Here is a 21,881-nt window from a genome sequence, read left to right as displayed (position 1 = left end):
GAATCTACTAGACTCTGTCTAGACTCTATAACTATATCTGGTTGATCAGAGAACAGATAAACAATTGTGTCTAGATAAGATATAGATGAGATTAGATCAACTAATCTACAGTGTCCATGGACTGTTTGTAGTGGTTCTGTATATAGAACTTGTAGGTGCGTTCACTATTCGTTTAACAGCAACCTGCAAAGCTGTGGATGTGATACTGGGAGGCAGTGATTGCCTGGTGTCTGGACAAGGACTGTGGAGAGCTGTGCATGTGTTGTGACAGATCATGAGAGCAGGGGCACAGGTGCAAGGGATTTGCAGGAGGTTGATGGCATCAGGAAAACTGCTCCGCACTGATTATTGACATAGCTCTCTGCCAATGCATGCTATGTTTCTAATATTCCCTCGCAGCCACCACTGAGTTCAAATGTTGTTGCCTAAATGGGAAACAAAGCACCTGGGTGGCTGTAGAGTGCCACTGACTTGACATGATTGGATTGTGAACTCAGTACACCAATGCTTCATGTATAGATATATATACAGAATCAATATAAACAATGAAATCATCCATCTAAAATACATAAACAGCCGATAGAGTACTGTCAATGGTGTCATATGCAACTGTTGAGTTCAAATATGCTCTTGCCTAAATAGGACAGACAATGCCCATGGCTGTTGCACTGACTTTACGCACTTTTGCATACTATCATTGCACCAGTAATGCAACCTTTTCAGTATCTGGGCTCCCTATAGCGCAAAATTTACCATAACGTCTGTGCGACGTCGGTGTCGGTGGGTCGTGAGGTCGGCCGCGCTCCGTGCAAGGCAGCAGCAGCGCTTCCGTCGGTGTAGCCGTGGGTGGCTGCGCTTCGCGCAAAATAGTCGGTAATCACGTGTACGGCGCGCTTCGCGCGAGACAATCATTGCGTCATTGGGCGGCCGCGCTCCGCGCAAAACAGTGCCGCGCTTCGCGCAAGACAGCAGCAGGATTTGAACCCCCTTCAGCGAACGAGGGCCCTCCTGGCGTCGAATGCTTTTGGTGCTCCCCAAACTGAATGGGAGCATGAAATCTAACATGACATGATAATATTGAGCTACATGATCAAAATTTTATGTTACCTGTAGTTACTTTAGCTAGTAGGTGTAGGGGTGAGTTCAGCTACATACAAGATGAGAGAGCCTTTTTGTGTAATTCTTGGGTCAACCTATAATCTGTTCTCATCAACACAGACTGCCATTCCGAGGCAAGTGAGGATCCTTTTTGGATCCTTTCTCTGCGCGTGTGCAGTTCGTATACATAATGCGTGAATTGGTACTCGACGCTTATTCAATATTCGACGCTAGCTATTCGTGCCATCGGGAGGAGCCCGGCATCCACAAAGTCTTCATTGGTACTTCTCAAATCCTGTCATCTTAAGTTCCAACCACTGGCATCTTGCTTTCACATGCCGAAGTACAGGTCTGACGCCGTTCACCGCAACTATATTTCATGCCCTAAGGCTCACGTTATGGGGAGCTCTTGTAGAGCCTTTCAATGACAACATTGTGCATATACACAATGGGCGTGTTCTATATCAACAATCGTCGCCCCAATCATGTATCACAGTTATATATCATCGCCGTGAGGAGTTTTGAATGCTGTTGTTACTCTAGCTCTCCCCCAGCTGTCCTTATTGTAGTGAGTTATTGTTTTGATTAGCGCGTATCAAGCATGAATCATCCTGAGATGTAAACACCCAACTCGTTTCTCCCCAAGTCACAAAAAGAACGAAGAATACTAACATTAGAAATAGACTCGTAAATCCGGTTGTAATGACCGGCTCGCATCATCAAGATGTCAGAAAAAAGGCTCATACAGGTCGTAGACAAATTCGTGAATCATTACCGCAAGTGTGGCAGGTTTGTTACTTCACCGCCAGGGACTATTGGAGGGAGGCAGTCTACCACTCATGGGGAAGTTGACCGATCGTGGGCTGCCAGAGTTCCGGACCACTGGGAAGGTAGCACTGCGAGGCGTTCCGAAGTATTGGGGAAGGGGAGCAGTACGTGGACTATGGATCGGACTGGGCAACGAGCGATCTTCGTCGTCTTCGGTATACTGGCTGCTCTCCGTCGGACTTCGTCGCGCGCTCTCGTGGAAGTGGAGCAGGGCGCTGTGGTGCGCTTCATAAGCGCGATGCGAGTCCTCGTTTTCAAGCGCCGTCATGCTCCTTCGGGGGCTCCGAATGGGACTCTGGACTTCAACCTCGTCAGCGTGGGCCTGGGGAATGGACGGTGGCAAACCAGGCGGTGCTTGCGAATCCTCGTGAGTATGATTGGGTTGTATATAGATGCGGTCTATAACAACGGATTCGACACGAATGGTCACTTGATTGTCTTCGTGCTCCGAGTCTGGGCTATCCGGTCGTTTGAAGACGCCATCGCCAAGCTCCACGTTAATGGGGTTACCCTCCAAGTCCGTCTCTGGAACATCACCCTTCTCGAGGTCTGGCTCATCACCCTCAGAGTCAGATTTCTTCCTTCGAAAACTGCGGCGCAGACTAATCGACCTGGGGAGTACACTATGCTCCGGAAGGACGCGACGGGTGATTGCAAACAAAGTGACATCAACAAGCCCTTGGATTATGTCAGGGTACACATATTATACAACTACATGACAAGAGCTCACCTGACAAAAGGAAGACAGAGTCACTTGAGGATCTGGAGGTTAGCTGTCATGTAACAGATCAAGTAACGAGACATACCTGAATGAACTAGCAGCATCAGAAACAGGATGATTGGACCACTCAAGAAAGCGGCAGATAGCAATGGGCAGGATCAGAAGTGTGAACGCCACCTAATCAACAATTGTCAGTGTTTCAATTAATCTAACAACCATTGGGACTAACAGGATATCTGTCAAAAACACCCAAATTAGGGTCCAGATTGCCTCATGCAAAACAAAGTAGACACTAACATTAGCATCTGCTTCGCAATTGCTGTAGCATTACTATCAACTTGATTTGCTGCCACGGAATGACGACGAAAATGTATGCCACGAGTAGTAACATTGCCACGCATATTGAGGTAGACAAGAGCATATAATATAAAACTGAGACCAGCGGACAGGAACATCTGCAGATGTGTGAGCATTCAGACATCATTGTGTTGGTTGAGGGATACTGACCCACATATAATCCAGCCTTCGAAAGTGAGACACCAATTAGTACAGGAATAATGATATCCGATGCATAAGAGACGCACGTTATACGCTCTGCGCCATAGTTGTTTGAAATCCAACACCAGTAACCAGAAATACCATCTATGTGAAGATATAAAGTGGGCAGAAAGCCTAAGCATAGAGATTATTGACACTTACAGAACGGTCCTAACTCCTTCTTATATCCAGCATTGCCAATCGTGACCATCAGAAGAACCATGCCCCAACCGAATGCAAACATTCCATAGAACCCCCACTTCGGCATGTTCCATCTCAAAAAGACAACCAAGAATGTGTGCAGTGCGATCAGCTACAGGCAGGTACGTGAGTACTTTTACGTCACCCAACATGAGGAACTGCACTAACCAACGACCTACACATGTCATTTAGCATTACACAGATATACATTGCTAGACAGGGGGAAACTCACCACATGGACATAGACACGTCTGCACTTTGTTTGATAAAGCCTATTGCACGTTCAAACGCCCGTCGCACGCTGTTATACAAATCCATACCTTGGAATGCGCAATAATGCCCGTATTCGACCGCCTTCATATTCACCCAACGGATATTAAGGATTGAACCGAAGGCTAGAATAAAGTCAGCGCGCAACTTAAGAAAGAAAGTTAGAAATACGTACACTGATTGAGGTCACACCATAGCATCGACACAAAGTAGGCTGCGGTATGACTGCGCATGAAGAGATGAGGGTTGACCGATTTACGAGTGTTCCATGCAGAAATCTGGATCTGAAATTGCAGGATTTACTGGACTTCGAAAAACGTTGCCACTCACAGCAAGGATTGCCAAAAGTACGACGACTGCGGTGCCGGAGAACCATGAGATAACGATGGAAACCTATTCCCAACTATGAGACATTTACGGACAGCAATGCGTTGTGTGACGTACCACAACCCCAGTTGCGTCAGCAGACGAGTAGTCGACCTTCTCGATAATGAAGTCTTTCCCACCAAAAAGCACTTGAACGTCGGCCATCCTGATGACGTTCGATCAAGATCCAGGGAAACACGAATTACGAGCCGAATAAAAATAAAACCAAGAAGCCGTAAACTCAGGTACCAGGACCTGAAAGAAACGGAGAAGAGGACCAGCCCTTCGATCAAAGGGATAAAAGCGGAGGGGAGAAGAACGGAAGGAGGTCTGAGGCGACGCCAAAAGGGCAATCGAGCAGGTGGGCGCGCTTTTATAAGTAGCGGCGCTGTATCGCATCGCAGACGACTGATGGCAGGTTTCAGCCTCTCCTCCCACGGCAGAGCCTCGCAACGACACCCCCGCTGATTCATGGAGACCTGACTTATGTCGCCGATTGTCGTAAAGAATCTTCTGGTCCATATCGACGCAGAAAGTTTCCTCTGCGTTGACGGCTCATGTATAGCCCGCATCCGTAACACGGAAACCATAAAATACACGAACACCGATATACACACACGGACGCGGCTAATCGTATACCTTGTCAGAAAGCCGTTCAGTACTGCGAAAACAACTAATTGCTGCCAACGAGTGGCGCCCTCTCTTCGTCGAGAGAAATTCCCCGACCTCCGCGATGGATCTTCAAGAAAACGCCCACTACAGCCTTCACAACCCACAAACTAGAAATTATGGCGAAAGCGAGAGCGCTCCAGTGTACGAAGGCTGGGTGGTGCTGGTGTGCAAAGATAGCCCACAAGGACCAAGAGATGGCGATGCTCGCCGGCAGGTCACCTTCAGTGGTGGAGAAAGCATACGCCGCTGCGGTAGCTTCAAGGAAGAGCCTGTGAAGATCATCCATGAGGATGTGTGCAAATATTGTCGAGAAGTGAAAGATACGCACAAGCCCAAGAAGACAAACACTTTCGTCCACACGCCAGCACGCTCAGTAATAGCGTTCACTCCGAAGGCCTCAAACGCGGTGAGGATGACAAGCACAGTGGCCCATCCATGCCACAGGGAGAAAGGCAGGTGAACAAAGACCTCATCGCTAATGCTCTGTGGCTCGTGAAACTTTTTGACAACGTAGTAGATGTGCTGCGGCAAATGGTGAGACACGAATTGACACGAATGGCACATATAGGAGAAGGCGACATACAGTCACAGTAGAGCTGACGAATAGAGCGAGGATAAATGCTGTAAAGGACAATTAATTTCACCACATACTCAACATGAATTCTCATATACCGATGATGTAATGGTGAGTAGCCCAGAGGTTGACGTAAATCGCATTTAGCAGGACGAGCAAAGGAAAGCGCCAGGAAATGCCGTCGATTATAACTTGCTTGCCCCCGTCGAAGAATTGATAAATAATAGTTCCAAGAAGCAGGAGGTGGATAAGAGACCTGTGTATAACTGGTCGGCCGCCATAGGGACTCGCAATATGCTGCGTTCACGTACCAGATGAGGAACGCCCATGGTGCCGGAGTGATGTACGTTTCCTTGCCCGTGTAATAGATATCCGCAGGTCCAGCAATCGTGTAGATGTTGGAGCCTAAAAACAGAAAATATGCAATGACATTGATGATCTGTGCCACTTGTAAGTCTCTGCAAAGCTATTGCTGCAAAGTCGAGCCCACTTTCAAGAAGAGACTGCTAGCCGCAGAGTGGTTTGCAGGCATGTTCCGGTCGTCGCTGGGGTCGTGGGCGTGAGGTAAGTGAGGAAGGAGGTGCTGGCTGGTTAGGAGGCCTTAAGTACGGCTGCAAGCTCCCAACCCACCGGCAGGAGCGCAGCTGGGTGACGTCAATAACGACGCGCGGAAGCAAATGCAAATGCAAATTAGGCAACTCGCAGCGCACCCAGTCCTCCTGACGTCTCACGTGGGAGTCCAGTGCAAGCCTCGTCGCCCGCGACCATGTCCACTCCCCGCCATGCTCCCTCTGCCTTCTCGACGCCTGCATCCACCACCCTCTTCCGCAGGCTGACATGGGAGGGCACCGTCCCCTTGGAAGTCCGCGTTGACTCCAAGGAGCTCCCAGCCAACAGCGACCGCGGGCTCGAATGCTACTACATCCAGGCACCTCGAGTCAGCTATCTACCGCTCCTGGTACCCGAGATCAAGCGATTTCTAATGGACGTCGTGTTCGATGAGGCTGCCGCTAGGTTGATAAAAGAAGAAGACTGGTGGTTTGAGAGTGAGGAGGGTCACTTGCTGAAATGGTGCGCATGGGCAAGAAGACCACATTTGAGTTCGATGACGTTGATTTGGATGCTTTAGGCATTGGCCTATTGGCCTTATTTATGACAACCATACAATCATGTCGTCTGCACGCCTAAACTCGTCTGCTACAGAGCCCGCGCCGCTTCGCCTCATCCTTCACCTCGCGTCCCCGCCTACGGAAAAGCTCCTCCTATCACCCAGCACAGAAGCATGCAAACAGGCCTTTATGGGTCAGCTCAAAGAGGCCGATTTTCTCAGATGGGGAAACACTAAACGAATGACCGGCCTACGGAAGGCAGAGCAGGATGGTCTTTGGGAGGGCATCAAGGAACGTGAGTCGCGTGTGATGAATGTTTGATCTGCACACCCTGAACACCATGGTCATGCGCATTTCCAACGCGTAGATAATTTCGAGGAGTACTGGCGCGTAGCCTCCAAAATTACACCGACTACGACACCTATGCGATCTCACTCCCCACCTCCATCCTCATCCGCATCGATGCACACACGTCCGCCATCTGCCGATCCTGGCTCTAATCCAGGCCCAGATCGCGACGGCGCTTACAACGTCCGTAGTGTTCCTGTGCGTATATACCTACCAGACGGACCAGTGCTCCAGGATCTCGTGCCTACCATGTTAGACGATGGTAAGCGTTAATTACTCCAGATCGTCTCCTGCGTTCCTCGTGTCTTGCTAGTTCCGCAACCAGCTCCACGTTTTGGTGTCTGCGTGCTCAGCTGATCTTGTCTGCCAGGTGTCGCGCACACGCTTTCAATCTTTTTGACGACTCACTTACCGCTGTTATTCTCTTCTGATCGGGAGCCCCTTGCATATGCCCTCGTCCAAGGGGTGATGGTTCCACCTGAGGCGGAGATGGCTTGGCTTGGTGCTTGCATGGCTGGAGCGGACGGATGGGTTAATGTATGTATAGGCTTGATCCGTGAAGAGAATCTTCGATTCCGTTGAGATTTCGGAGAATGGTGTGTACCCAGTCCCTGATATAATCTATATACCCTATGGACGTGTAGGTGCACGTTCTAATCAATTTTTTTGAGGCATGAAACCAGCCATCTGCAACGGCTGTTATACGTGTAAACCTGACCCCTTGGAGTGACGTGTATCATCAATTGATACATACCACTTAAATTACCATTTAGATTGCTAGGAGATCATCAAGTGTGAATTTCACAACAAGGAAATCACCATTTTCTTGCAATAGCAAGTTGTGCCAGCTGAATTAGTAGGGCTTTCCCCCTTGTCAAATGGATATTTCTTCACTGAGGAAATCATCATTTCCTTGCTGTGTTTGGTAGACTCGCAGGCCAGTTGGACTTAAAATGTGTCCTCCATTTTCGTCGAGGAATACTGAAAAAAAGGCGGAGTATAAAATGCAGAACGCGTTGTGACGAGCGACAGCGGAGTTTAAAAGTTAGAACAGCTGGATACGAGCCTAGTGTTTCACACAAGATCCCTGGTAAGTGATTTATTAGTGACTTTGTGCAAAAGTACAGATTTGCCAAAACTGTCCTTATAATTGCCCACGCAGCAAAATATTGAAAAACACTTAATTAGCAACAACTCGTTTCGATCGAGTGACCTCGGGGTTATGAGCCCCGCGCGCTTCCAGCTGCGCCATGTTGCTGATTCTGACCTAACGCGAACAACGGTTATCACCAAGTTTCGCGCTGCTCAAGTGCCATGAGACCGTCAGCCAACTTCTCCAAGGGATTCACTTCTTCGCAGACAACAGGTCTCACGCGACGGGAAGATATCAGACTAAAGTCTGACTTATTTCAGATCTCGGTAGAAATAACCGTGGAGGAAGCTGACTTGAGGACAGCGCGATGTATGGCCCATAGAGGGAACATACCTCGGCTCTTTCTCTATGTAAGGAAATAAGTAGCACATTTCGTGCTGACAATACTGAAGCATACTGGCATAGACAGCCAAGTGGATCCCCACAACGGAGACGTTCAACACTAGGTTGAGTATGAGCTTTGAGAATGGTTCCGGCAGCAGCTAGTTGATTTATGAGGACATCAAGTAGAATGAGCTCACCTTTCTCAATTTGCCCCGCAGCAAACCCGACGACAAGAGCACGGCCTTTCCATGCAAGTCACGTCAAACAATCTACAAAATTGACTAAAATCAGAGATTTTGAAGTCTTCAGACAATGGTTGTACCCTGAATCATGCCAACGGGGTCATATGACATCTGCTCCTTTTCCGCCTGTTAGTCGGAGCACCTCCTGCTGCCAGTCGGGCCAGATGTTATTAATAGAGTAGTCTGCCCCACCATAGTGCGTGGCGATACCCAGCCCCGCTTTTGAGCTGGCCGCTGCAATATCCTTTGCGCCCAATGCTAGTGTCATTGAATGTGTACTCATTCCTCAGGTACAATATTTGAAATACCTTTCGCCAGCCTCTGTACAGCTGCAGTGCCTACACCTCCAGCAGCAGCAGTGACAAGCACCCATTCACCTGAATTTACGGTAGTGAGAGAAGTTGGTAAACACGAACCTGTGAGTTCTCATCAGCCTGATCTCAACTGCGCACAGCCAACAAGAGCCTCGTAGCTTGTCGGCCAGGTGATAAAGAAACCTGTAAGGCCTGGCTGACAAGATATCAAACTTGAAGTCGATTATGGTAAAACTATACCTGCGCCCTCATCATATGCTATTTTATTACTGGCAAGCAGTGGCAGCGCAAGGAGCTGTGTTCAAGTCACAGTGAGCTTCTCTAGTGTTATTAGACAAGCAAGTCGTGATTGTGTGAAAAGGCAAAACTCACGTCAAAGAAATTCAGGCCGGTGGTGAAGACTTCAACTACGACCTCGCTTTTGGCGGGCAATGGCTCCGTAGCTTTGGAAGGATGAGCGCATTCCGAAGTAATCCAAGCACGCATGGCATAGGCTGAAAAGAACAAAGTAAACTGTGGACGTCCTCTAAATATATAGACACTGGAGACTGAGGGCTCGACCATGGTGTGTGCACTGTTGCTCCGACCCGGGAACGGTCGACGGTAAGAGACTGGACTTGATCACCGGAGAATCGATTCAGAAGGGGCATTCCGAGAGCACCCGGACTAGTGCAGATCTGATCCGCACGGTTCTCAGAGATATGAAATGGAATATATGATTACGATTGAATGTTATACACGATGATGTGTGGCTTCTACTAAATGCAATGATGACTCCCCCTACTGCTATGACTACATGTTCATGCTCATGCTCATGCGAATCCAAATCCTTCTCCTCCCTCGTTGATCGCCAGCAGAAGCTGTTGCCGAAGCATCTCATACGATGAGTACTGCGGTAGATCAATTTGATTGAAGCCTAATAATGAACAATTCATTCAGCCGGGAGCAGCATGTCAGAGGGCAGGGCAACTCACAAGTGTGCGCCTGTGGCAGGCGGTCCTGATCACCATACGCCCGGTGTATAGAAAATCTTTGGACACCTTGGACACCTTGGAGCTCTGTGAAACCACCAAGTGGGACACGTGATGTACCAGTGGCAAAGCTCAGAACCTTAGCCCTCTCCTCTCGGTTGAACGATTTTAAAGCACGCCACCACCAAACTATCACAGGGTCGGAGCTCGTGTAGCCATTGTACTCCGTTGCAGCTCGCCATTCGTCGACATCGATGTCAGGCGTACCGGAAATCAATAGCTCGAGCTCCTGTTCGTTGAACTGCAAATAATAGCATAGTCTCAGTGTGCACAGTTCGAGAGCTAGTGGAAGAACATACGATTGCGATGAGATCCTTCGGGATAATTTCATAGAAACCAGTGAGTAGTGCTTCAATCTGATCCTTGATGGATGAATAGAGTCGATACTGGGCAGATAACTGGACAAATTCCCGCTTGTTCTCTTGAGTTACGGCGACAGATCGGCCATTTTCTCTTAAATCTACAATTTTGGTAACGCCAAACTAGGGAAAAATTAGACAAGGGCTAGACCAATATAGAAGCAAGGACACACACCTCGTCTGCCTCTACACTGAAGGTCAACTCGAGCGCACTGGGATCGTTGTCTAAAATCCAGCACAAGGAGTTATAGTATTCAGGATCGACCCATTCGACATCTCTGTAGTCAACAGGCTTTGCAAGAATCTGCCGATAAAGACTGCGAGCAAAATAGGCATCAAGTAGTCGTCCATCGTAGATCGCCTTGCCTATCACACGACCGACAAACTTGAAGAAGGAGAGATGTTCTGGATTCACCCAAGATGCTTTGTTCGGCTGATAAGTGAGTCTATCTGCCGCGCAGGGTTGGAACAGTGCATAGTTGGGATCAAACATCTGTCGAGCGAGAATTTGGAACCATTCTCGCGTGACACCACCGGCGTCAACCCCTTCCTCTTCGTAAAAGCGCACGCTGAGTTTCCCGTACTTGATTTGATCACCCGTCTTTCGCTGCAGGTATTGAAAGCTATCCTCGAAGACTCGCGGTCGACGGACGTTCAGTTGCAATGTACCGTGGTGTTCTCGCGCATGTGGTCGTCGGTGAAGTTGCTGACTGAAGTAATTCCTCTTATTATCGAAGTCTAGCACTCGAGGGTTGTGGACCAATAGCGAGAAAGATCCGCTCATGAGCGACGGATTATTGCGGACCATGAGATTGAGAACTTTGCGGTGAGCATCGGTGAAAGTGACGAAGAGCTCTTCCATTGTTTCGCGCGTAGACGTGGGCGATCTTGGAGAGGCGGATGCCCTCAATATGCGCGCAACACTTCCGGCGGCGGATTTTGCACCGACATACTTGCATACGACCATCAGGGACTCGATCAAAGGCAATAAGACAGTTGCGATGTGTTCCGTTTCTGGTTTCTCTTCGATGAAAGATAAGCAATCACCTAGACGTTGCCATAGTGGCGCAAATCTGAATGACTCGTATATGCCTTGTACTTTTTCGACATCTGCATCACTGACTGCACTCGACGGTGACGACGTAGATCGTGGCGAGTACATGTAGTCAATAGTCTTCAATACCCGCAGAAGTTTTGCTTGATCAGATGAAGCTGGCGAGAATTTTGACGCAATGGAGCTCGCGAGGACTTCGCCCTGAGATTCGTGAAGTGCAATCGCAAGTTCGTCCAATGCGGTGAATAGGCTCTGGCCAAAGTCTTGAGCTCTTGAGCGCAGCTCGTTCGCAATGATGTCTCGTGCATCCGGAACAAAAGAGAGGTGTTGGATGAGGGCCAAACTTTGCGAGAATGTTCGTCCAGAGCATTCGCCGGCGGTCAAGATATTGACGATGAAGCGCATTACTGTATGGGGGATGACTGGGGGACGAGCGAGAAGGACTTTTTCTTCGGAAGAAGGGCCTTGACCTGCTTCCACTGTCTGGTCGTCAGCGGCGGGCTCCTCGGCAGGGGCTGAAGCTACGATGATATTACTATATTGTACGAAATTTGATTTTCCAGCTGGAACACTCACTATCGATAGATTCTGATGGAACAACTACTGACTGCGCAGCTGATGGGGCAGACGCTTCCATAAGGTCTTGCGTCTCAGGCTTCCCTTTGTTAAAATCCTTCAAGCTTGCAAGGGGACGAGTGATTGTAGCAAGAAGAGTTACCACTGACTCCACGATAGAGGACGTCCTCAGAATAGACGGGCGATCCAGGAGGCTAAGTAACAGAACAACGGGGTAGTGTGTTTGAGGCACTTGTTTCTCCTTTCCCTTCCCCTTCTTTGACGCAGTGCGTCGAAGTCCCAATGGTAATTCATGCTCAGTGAGGAAGAACAGAGACGAGAGTTCGTTAGCGCTGACAATGTACGTGAGCGCCTCCAAGCACCGTTGCACGATGAGCTCCGGGATTATCTCGTTGTGACCTGGAGAAAGAGCAAGTGTTCCAAGGTAATCAGATGCGACTCGCTGCTTTCCAACCGACTTGGGTGTGAGTGTATGCGGCTGTTTCGAGTTACGGACAGACATTTGGGCGAAGCTTCGGTCAATAGACGCAAGATCGCCCGAGCCGTCTTGCAATATGTTGAGAAGCAAATTGAAGAGGTCCGTGCGCGTTTTGGAATTCTCACATAGATTGACCAAAACTTTGTACAACAGGTTTTTTTTGAGAGTATGTGGAAAGAAGAGGAGCCGCACGAGTACTGCTACAGCGGATTTGTCCAGCAGCTGTATAGCATCGCGTGATACAGCGGTCTTCTGTGAGTGCTGAGTTGTGGCTGGACGGACTTCAGCGTTTGCAAGAGGTTGAGCACGTGCTTGCCGTGCATTTTCTCGGTGAATTCCGGCTTCAGCTAGTATGTGGGACGGCAGGCTTTGAATCAAGCCATCGTCAGAGTCCATGAGAACGACTTGTCGAAGGTGAGGATCTAGACTAGCAATAAAGCTGGCGGGATCAATATCTGCCGGAACTCCACCGCCTCCTTGCTGAGCAGTGGTGACTTGCTGTCGAGCACGTTCAATGCTTTCTTGTTGCAGTATCTCGGCTCTGAGCTCTGGCGGAAGGGCATCAAGGAATTCGGGACTGATATGTGAATCGGCCGGACGCTCGACTCTGGCGGCACGTTGGTCCCGAACATGCTGATTAAGCACCTCTTCTCGCATATCGTCTGGCAACGCCTCTAGGAACGTAGGATCTATGCCGGTTTCGGTTATGTCCACAGGACTTCCATGAATCATCACAGTTATGCGTTGGGCTCCACTGCTCGAAGCTTCCGCGGCCGGACCGTCTTCAGCTACAACTGCAGAATCGTCCTGTGTCGTGTCCTGCGTATCCTGGCTTTCATCCGGTTCAATGGGAGCGTCTTGGGAAACATCTACCATGTCAGTATCCCCATCTACCGACATCGAACCCTGTTGCTCAGGATCGACATCCGGTCCCTGGGCCACTTCGGAATCGAGCTGAAGCCGTTCTTGTTCCACTCTAGCTCTCTCCGCTTCCTCTTGTTCCTTCGCAGCAGCCTGATCAACTTGTGCTTGCTCCTCTGCTTGTCGTGCAGCTTCCTCCTCGACGAGTTTAGCTTGCTTGGCAGCCTCCACAGCAGCCGGCATGAGGACGACGTTGACGTGATTGCTCAGCTTAGATAGTCGGGCTTGCTCGAACTTGCCATGGACCATCTTAACTTCTTCTAGCCATCGTTGTACAGTTAGAAGCGGGTCAAGGTTATGACTATCTGATCGAGTATCACCCGATCGTGGTGCTCGCTCCAGACGGATAGAAGCCGATATTGTTCCACGGCCGTGTCGCTGTAAAGGCCCTAAAGTACCTGACGGAACATCGATACGTATAGTCTCGCCACCACCCCCACGTTGGTGAGAAACGATGTGTTGAAACAGCTGTAGCGCGCCCTCGCCAATCGCGTCCTCTATTGTCTGCAATAGATCGTGAGGATTGTTGGTTGCTATCACGTTCCTCTGGAATCGGCGGGTGCTTCTCGCCTGGCCAGTTGACCCACGAGTCGAATTGGTAGCAGGATCAACAAGGAGTGGATGTGTGGCTGCATCAGAAGATATGGGTGCGTTGCGGATTCGACTAAAAATATCCATATCGTCGTCTAATACCAAACAGTGTAAGAAGTAGGCAAGGAATTAAGTGCCATAGTCTCACCTATGCCTCGGCGGCGGCCAGAACGTGTAGGGTCGGCCCACAGTATTGGCGGAGCAATTCGAGTGGCGTTGACCGCTCCACCATTCAACACATTAGCAAAGCCAGCCGTTGCGAGCTCGAAGACATTACCGCCAATAGGCCCATGACCCGCGACTCCCAATTCATCGCCGTATCTGAGAATTATGAGGACAACAGAAAACCAAAAATATGACGTCAGTGACTCACTCATCCTCCTCTGACGCCATATCTGCTTCTTCGTCAGCGTCCATTGGCATGATGGGGACAGGATCTGCCGCTATGAGCACTAATTACAGAGATAGGAATCGGCTTCGTACCTTCGTCGTCATCACCTTCATCCGCGGCACCATCCACCAAGTCATCAGCGACAGCAATGCTCTAGTCGCAGATATAAGCAAGAGGCGATCTCGAGCATATGAAATGCAAATACCTGCCACATCACATCCTCTCCATCGTCCCCTTCTCCTTCCTCCTCCTCTTCCTCATCACCTATTTCCTCAGGATCACCTCCGTCATTCGCAACCAAACCTTCTTCTTCTTCCTCTTCTTCATCCTGCCAACTCTCCTCATCGTCATCGTCATCTTCATCCGTCTCGTTCTCAATGGCATTCTCGATGTCATCCTCTACATCGTCATCGGTATGCGACGTATCCTCGCTTCCCGTTTCATCGCCGAAATCCATATCAACGTCTTCGTCAGCTTCCTCGCCGTCTTCATCCATATCGTCGTCCGGTCCGAAATTAACATCTTCCATTTCCTGTCGGATGTTCAAATGAGCTCTTACCAATCAATGTCTCATACAAATTACTTACGCCACCAAACCTACACGAAATATGACGATGTTACTCAGCTAATTCAAAGAGATACTGGAATGTACTTACAAACCAAGAGAGGAATTCCGGTATAGATCAGGTGTCTCATCGCCGTCATGTTCTGTTGTGTCATCTTCCTCTGAAGAAACCGATTCAACATCTTCGACCTTCTCATCTAATGACTCCTTGGACTTGTCAGACACACGACTCATTTTGATAGCAATCTTTGATCTACGACACGGTGCATTAGCAACAATAAACTGGAACGATGTGTGCCTTACAGGAAATTAAGCGGGCGCAACAAGCCCGTTACCACACCGCGAATATTGGGGTAATTGAGGTCGACCTCGGCAAGAGCATTCGTCAGCGTCGCCACGAAATTCTTTTCCAGCATAACTTTGGCGATGTGCGTAGGGGCTTCCTCGTGTGGCTTTCGAGTGTTGCTATTGAATCGCACTGTCAACAGCCGGTTACATAAATCCGCTAGAGCGAGAAGGCGACTGTATCGAAGCTCTGGAGGCTCCGATGCCGGAAGGTCTTTCAACGCTCGACTAATGGCCTCCAAAACAAATTTGCGGACAGAGATCAGCTCTGCAGGAACGTCCTTGATATCGTGCGTGAGCGATGTGTCAACGCAAAGTGCCACAACAACAGACATAGCCCAATTACACAACATAATACGCTTTCTTGCTTCAGAAGAGGGCTGGGGATCGATGGTGCCGAATGTCACAAGCTCCATGAGAAGGAACTGTATCGCGGCAGTCCTGTGCTTCATTCCAACATCTTTCGCGGGTATCTGCGTCCGCCGCTTCGGGGAGAATGACAAAAAGGCGATCTTGCAAGCATCATAAGAGAAGAGAAGCTCGGAAAGACATTGCATCAAGAAACAGGAATACACGTAGTCGTCCTCCAGAAGAGAAGATGGCTCTATAGTCTCCGGTTTGAGGGCATTTGCAGAGGGCTCGGATGGACCATCGAGAACTCCTGCCTCTGATCCCGCCATCTTTGGCATCTCAGCTGACGACGTCTCCGGTGCGCCACCTCTCTTGAGCGATCTCATAAGTTCAGCAATGAGGAAATGGACGGGTGCCTCCAAGTCGGGAAGTGTCTGCGTATGAGTAGTGAAGGGGTCGTCAATGTGCATATCGGAGCCTTTGTTCGTGACCGGAGCTTCCGACTTGACCTCTGCCCTAAGACTGATGCTTTTGGAGTTAGAATATGGCTGTGAGAGCTGGCAAAGTTCCTGTGTGACATTGATAAAGGTGGATGGATCACGGAGCGCAAGCGCACCGCAGCCAGTGACATAATTTCCAACATCCAGCACGCGATGGCGTGGATGAGCAAAAAATCTTTTAATCTCTTGTCGCATAACATGCTGAAGAATGGATTGATCCTCTACGATGTGACGCAGAATAATGGCAATATGCGATTGTATGCCTGCGGCGCTTTGTGTCCCAGCTGAAATTTGCATGTACCGGAATAATAGAACTAGCCCGTCTCGGTGAACGAATTTTTCGGCCATCTTGTGGTCTCGAGTCAGATAGACGAAAAGTCTAAGCGCAGATAGTAAATCGTCCTTTGATATTGTAGACAGCGCGAGCAGTCGTAGACAAAAGTCGAACAAAATATTTTTGGCCTCTGAATGATCGCGTCCAACAGAAAGTGACTCTTGTACGATGGCTTCGTTCTCTTTAGGCACCGAAATGCTGCGAGGTTCCTCTCCCAAAGTGAGCAGCGCTTCTGCGACTAATAAGTGTGCAGCCAACCACTTGGGTACCGTTGGATGGCCTTCTATATTAGTAGGATTGGAGAGAAGCAATGCAAGCATGGAATCCATTAAATTGTTAGCGTCGCTATCGATCATCTGAGTCAAAGGAGATGTTGGATCATTCAGTGCCAGAGCCAGCAGACGGCACCGAACAGCCATCGATTGCTCCTGAACATCATATGCTGAAGAGGAAAGTGATTTAACATCATCGATCAGTAGCAGGGCAGCTTGTTCACGATAGCCATTGGATGGCCCGACGAAAACCTTCTGAACGTCGAATGCAAGTGACGGATGTTCGTCAAGGAGCCTGAGAGCTTGCCTGCCCATAGTATCCTTCAGGGGGTCCCGGAGCGCGTTGAGCTCCTTTATCCAATCCTCCGTGGATTTTACAGGGACAGACGACGCTTGCTCATCGGCAACTGATGATGCAGGGACCTCGGCTTCGGTTCCAGCACCGGCAGTGACTTCCCCAGAGGTTTCTATAGGCGCATCTGCAGCCACGGGGGGTTCTTGAGGCTCTGGATCCGGAGGAAGTGGGAACGGGTGCGCTAGTAAAAGTTCCGTGGCAGCATTGACATTATTGCGAGTTCGAACCAGAGCTCGTTCTGCTGCAGATCTTGGGAAGCCCATATCTACCAGCTGACGAATACGGTTTTCATCAGGACCAGCTGGTCGAGCTATAGCAAAACCGTTCGACATGAGCGACGGCGCCCCACCCTGCGGTGGGTCCTTAGCCTCCTCTCCGTCCATGCTGAGTACGTCCATTAAAACATTGACCACTGATTTGCTGACACCCAGAGGTGCCGATGACAACCAAGATGCCCCCCATAGGTCGGCCAAGAGGGGCATCGCGGCAATTCTCGTCCGGACTAAGAATTGACGAGGCTCGAAGTAATCAGGATCGGAGTCCTTCTTCTCGGATGAAACTAGTAGTGTCGTTTGAGTGGAGTCGAAGAGGGGCTTGGCCGATAAAACGGGATGAAGGAGATGCAATGCCACCTTCAACCCGCCATAAGCGTGCACAAGTTCTTCTTTAGCAACATGGGAGCGGTCCTCTGGGCTCACATCTGTCATGGTTTTGATGGCGTGAACGAAAGTATTGCAGAGGCGGAGTATAGCATCGATGCCTCCTGCGCGACTGAAGGCAGCCAAGAGAACAGTGTAAAGAGTCTTTTGGGCTGCACGCTCTACAGACCACCCCCAAATCAGCTAGATCTTTGTAAAAAGAAGAATGACATACCATCCACTAATAAGATTGTAGATAAACCAAGCATCACCGTATGATAGGCATACACAGACATCTTGTCAGCTAAGCGAGCAGTCAGCAAAAATTGGTATAATATGGCCAAGGTAAGCGACTGACCAACTGTGTGCAAATCAAGATGCTTGACTAAAATGTCAGCGAGGATCAAAGAAGTTTCTTGAATCTTCTGTTTCTGAGCAGAATCAGTGTTGCGTCTAGTTTGAAAAAGTCTCACAACAGCTATGAAAAATTGCGTCAGTCTCGAACCTTACCCCAGGAGTAGATCAGCCTTGCCTTGGAAGAATGGCGCTAAGCAAGTAGGTAGTTGACTAGCCAAGTGTTTGGCGATCTTTGCGTTCTGCAATTTAGCACTGTTGTCTTTTACAGTGACCGAGTCAGACGCCACTGGTACAGAAGATTCGCCCTGTGCACCATTAGCCGTGGAGGGGAGAGTATGGGCAGAGGTATCCTGAGATATAGGTGGGGTATCGGTGGGCGTGACGGTTGAAGAAGAATGCGGGTCCAAAGCAGTAACATCGGCGGGCGCAGGAACATCTACTCCTTGTAACGCTAGACCTGATTTAAGCATTATGTTCTCCCACACACATGTCCTGTGAAGCGCGCCCAGATCGGGCAGAATATTGTGTGCTGACGGGCCTGTTAGGGATTGTAGTAAGGTTGCAGTTGCTCTTCCATGAGAATACCCAGCAGTAGAGTAGATGTCAGAGAGTAGGGATGTTCTGATGTAAAGAGTAATATACTGCCGGACGCGGTCGTTGCCTCGCTGAAGCTCTGCGACGGGCACCAATGTGAATCCACCATCCTGCCTTAGGGGTATCAATTGCGTACCTCTATCAGAAACATTCACAAGCTGCAGGAGCTCAGATTCTTCTCTCATGGAACTCCAAAAGTTTTTCGTGCTGGCCAATGATTCGTGCACGAGACGAACCAAAAAGCTGACGGTTTCACCAGGTGCGACTTCCGCCATGGTGCGCACAACCTGAACTAACGAGTCTGACGCCAAACTGTTCACGAAGTCGTAGGGAAGACATGGTAACGCGGTGAGCTTCCCAAATCGACTCAGAGCCTCTTCGTCGGTGACGAAGTCTCTGCAATGCGGTATACACTGGAAAAACCCTTCCAAAAACTAAAACGGATGAGCAACATTCCCCACGATCAAATACGTCGCATACCTTTCCAAATACATCAATGAACGACACGATTATATTGTCATGGGACCCAGACGAATCGTCACCTGGCAATGAGGCTGCATCATTGATACTACCTCCTTGGGAGTTGGTAGGGGCGGAGCGCTGAGACTGGGCGGTTTCTGCAGAGGCCATATCCACATCCGCGTCCATCGTAGCCTCTTTGGCGGATTGCGAAGGAGAGTTAAGCAATAGTAAATACCACTGTTTCATATCCTCATCTGGCACGTAATCATTGCCCATCTGATAAATGTTGTCCATAATTGCTTTTATCGCATTGAACACAGCTTGCTTCAGCGACGGATGGTGTCGAATTAATTCCTCGATCGCTGTACCAATGAGAACCGCATTTTCCTTGTCCTGTAGAATTCTTTGATGGCGCTCCGAAGTAAAAATGGACAAGAGTCCAGGGATAATATATGGGCGAGCGGTAAGCTGATCCTGACCCGCCTGATTCAAGCAAAGCGCGCCAATAGCGTTCGGAATGGATTGAATGACCTGTCCTCGAATTTCAATTGCGGAAATATCCGATAAACTCGCTGTGTATCACTCACCTCGATAACGGGCTCAACACCCGACTCGACGACACCGTAGAAAACCTCGGGTAATCCTGCCTCCTGGATGACCGAAAGACATGTAGGCTCATTGTGCACAAACGTCGCCATGATGTTGATGACTGCATAAGATTATGTTAGCATCTATCTACGAGCAACCCCCAGAACACGTACCGATTGGGAGAATGCTAGGACCAAAGACTGTCCTATTTTCCATAATCTTCTTAGCAGACCTCAGAAGTGACGAGTCCAAGAGACCGCGCAGGCCTTCCGCTGTGCCTGATGACTGCATCATACGATGCATTGAACGAAGAGTGTGCTTTAAGACAGCGGCACGAGGAACTAAAAGTTTCCCTGGAAAGCACAATAAATAGTGGCTATCTTTATTACAGTACATGTACGTACCGAAAGAAATCACTACTTCACGAGAGGGTTCCTCAGTGGAGCATTGCGCAAGATCCAATTCAACTTCGTACTATACGATCATCTATAACGTGATCGCTTGGATAATTGGCACAACTCACCTCTATCCTGTCTACTAGGACCTCAACACCGCGTCCGTTGCAAAACAACTGGAAGGCGTTGTTGAATCCATAGAGTACATTATCCAGAAGCTGCATCGTCTTGGAGACGACGTATAGTCGGTTAGGTAGCCGATTCTCGATCACTTGGATTAGCAGAGGTACCAAACCGGCACCAACAACCATATTACCCCCAGACGCATGCGTGGCAACAAAGGTAACGAAGGAGAGTAGGGACTCCACAAAAAATTGCGGAAGCGTAGAAGTGGGCTGGGCCACATCTACAACGGTCTTTCGTAACAAAGCCATCAAGACACCATGATTCACCCCAGCGTTAACAGCTGTCAAGACGTCTTGGATCTTGTTCCTGTAGCGACCGAGCGAATCGAGGGCTGCGATTGCGACATTCTGTACCTGCACATCCACGTCCCGATCCAATTGGAGAAGCTCTGCGATGTGTGTAATCATGTCAGGCTCGTAGAGGAACAGCATCGACTGGGCCTGCGACTCTACGTGAGTATGCCCAAAGATGGCTGTAGCAAGAAGACGAATCATCACGAGCTTCTCGCGATCAGAAGAGTACGCAGGTGTTAAAGCACGAGCGGTTCTGATGCGAGTCAAGAGCTCGAATTTCTCGTCATCAGGCACGGAGTACATCTCCATGGCGTCGGCTAGGATGTCCATGGGTTCTTTAGACTCGATAGTACTGCTCTCGATGTGAACAATAACGGCCCCCGAAGAGGATCCTTGCGCCGTTGAGCCAGCACCTGAGGACGCACCACCCTTACGCGTTGGGGTTTGCGGAACGACGTCGGTCATCTGCACTTCTGAGCTCTGACCTTTGTCTTTGTATGTAGGTAAAGGCAACTTCTCATTCTTGTAGAACGTGAAATTGACTTCTCGGGCTTCGGTAGGTAGGGCTTCGACCTGTGGCTTGCCCTTCTCGGTGACAAGATCCACTAGATTGATATCGTATTCGCGTAGATTGGACCACCGCCTTGCGAGTGAAGTGAGGCGTGGCGTCGAGATACTAAGCGCGTGAAGTACCGCAGGCTGGGATGAGTATTGCTGGGCGGGGCGCAACAAGAGATTGAGAGTGAGGATAAGCACATCCAGATCAGACGTAAGCATCAAGCTGTTCAACCGCTACAAAAATTTTACATGAGTGCACAACATGTGGACGGGTCGGAAATGGCCGCTTACATCATAAGAGTTGAACGTTTTCCTGTTGGTCGAATTCTCGAGCAGCAGACGTTCGAATCGGAGAATCTCGCATACAGTCTTTTTGGTCACCGGAGTGAACACGTTAATTTGCAGCTTGTCGAGATCGTAATCTCGAATCACTTCTTCCAGGATGGCGTCGAATTTATTGAGTACCTTGATCCACGCGTTCAAATCAGACCGCGGCCATCTCCAAGCATCCATCTGGCTCAAAACTTCATGGAGTTCTTCGTTAGGGGTGTCGTGTAGCTTAGTTATGAGTTCTGCGACCTGGGGAAGCTAGAAACAGCAGGCGTTTATCAATATACGAGGGAGGTCAAAGATGAATTTACTCACAGGAGTCAAAGGCCTCTTGGCCTTGTGAGTGATCCTCATGTTCCTCGACAGACGAGTTGAGGATACGAGATGGTATAGCTTCTTAGCACCCCTGTTTGTTTGTGGATTCTACGCAGTAATGGTTGCAGCAGGACGCAAGAGCACTCAGACTCTGCGGTGGCGGCTAAGTAGGCTAGTACTTTCCTGCAGGGGGCTTACGCGGTGGGCGAAAGGCCATGGCCTTCTATGGAAAAATCTCCCACGCTCACAAGACGCGACCCATTACACGCTCTTGACGCGATGCCC

At 49.4% G+C, this 21,881-nt stretch overlaps 5 protein-coding genes across 5 annotated transcripts; 1 reads left to right on the top strand and 4 right to left on the bottom strand.

The window, feature by feature from the left end:
- Positions 1–1,897: 1,897 nt before the first annotated feature.
- FIBRA_03210 (uncharacterized protein) lies at positions 1,898–4,186 on the bottom strand (the record flags this gene model as incomplete). Its single annotated transcript, XM_012325055.1, has 14 exons — positions 1,898–2,604; positions 2,657–2,679; positions 2,733–2,824; positions 2,877–2,883; positions 2,945–3,102; positions 3,155–3,170; positions 3,232–3,289; positions 3,347–3,497; positions 3,554–3,560; positions 3,618–3,657; positions 3,706–3,780; positions 3,831–3,933; positions 3,986–4,048; positions 4,100–4,186. 14 exons carry the CDS (start codon positions 4,184–4,186, stop codon positions 1,898–1,900), a joined length of 1,587 nt encoding a protein of 528 aa, XP_012180445.1.
- A 508-nt stretch (positions 4,187–4,694) lies between these two features.
- FIBRA_03209 (uncharacterized protein) lies at positions 4,695–5,799 on the bottom strand (the record flags this gene model as incomplete). The annotated part of the gene is made up of 6 exons (XM_012325054.1): positions 4,695–4,962; positions 5,022–5,215; positions 5,277–5,314; positions 5,366–5,523; positions 5,579–5,706; positions 5,758–5,799. The coding sequence occupies 6 exons, from the start codon at positions 5,797–5,799 to the stop codon at positions 4,695–4,697; spliced, it is 828 nt and encodes a 275-aa protein (XP_012180444.1).
- A 234-nt stretch (positions 5,800–6,033) lies between these two features.
- On the top strand, positions 6,034–7,306 carry FIBRA_03208 (uncharacterized protein; the record flags this gene model as incomplete). Its single annotated transcript, XM_012325053.1, has 4 exons — positions 6,034–6,338; positions 6,397–6,671; positions 6,744–6,986; positions 7,095–7,306. The coding sequence occupies 4 exons, from the start codon at positions 6,034–6,036 to the stop codon at positions 7,304–7,306; spliced, it is 1,035 nt and encodes a 344-aa protein (XP_012180443.1).
- A 1,237-nt stretch (positions 7,307–8,543) lies between these two features.
- Positions 8,544–9,321, bottom strand: FIBRA_03207 (uncharacterized protein; the record flags this gene model as incomplete). Its single annotated transcript, XM_012325052.1, has 5 exons — positions 8,544–8,701; positions 8,752–8,820; positions 8,896–8,949; positions 8,998–9,052; positions 9,130–9,321. 5 exons carry the CDS (start codon positions 9,319–9,321, stop codon positions 8,544–8,546), a joined length of 528 nt encoding a protein of 175 aa, XP_012180442.1.
- A 248-nt stretch (positions 9,322–9,569) lies between these two features.
- Positions 9,570–21,635, bottom strand: FIBRA_03206 (uncharacterized protein; the record flags this gene model as incomplete). The annotated part of the gene is made up of 23 exons (XM_012325051.1): positions 9,570–9,673; positions 9,732–10,029; positions 10,088–10,270; positions 10,323–11,722; positions 11,778–13,862; positions 13,916–14,088; positions 14,141–14,204; positions 14,251–14,311; positions 14,364–14,690; positions 14,746–14,755; positions 14,815–14,976; positions 15,027–17,700; positions 17,754–17,822; positions 17,877–17,971; positions 18,029–18,548; positions 18,606–18,903; positions 18,950–19,462; positions 19,519–19,640; positions 19,693–19,872; positions 19,924–19,993; positions 20,043–21,185; positions 21,243–21,539; positions 21,597–21,635. 23 exons carry the CDS (start codon positions 21,633–21,635, stop codon positions 9,570–9,572), a joined length of 10,887 nt encoding a protein of 3,628 aa, XP_012180441.1.
- Positions 21,636–21,881: the final 246 nt, after the last annotated feature.

Source organism: Fibroporia radiculosa (genome assembly GCF_000313525.1).
Source record: "Fibroporia radiculosa TFFH 294 genomic supercontigs, scaffold1727, whole genome shotgun sequence".
Classification (NCBI taxonomy): Eukaryota; Fungi; Basidiomycota; class Agaricomycetes; order Polyporales; family Fibroporiaceae; genus Fibroporia; species Fibroporia radiculosa.
The sequence above is the reverse complement of the archived record's forward strand: the minus strand, read 5'-3'. Positions and strand labels throughout refer to the sequence as shown.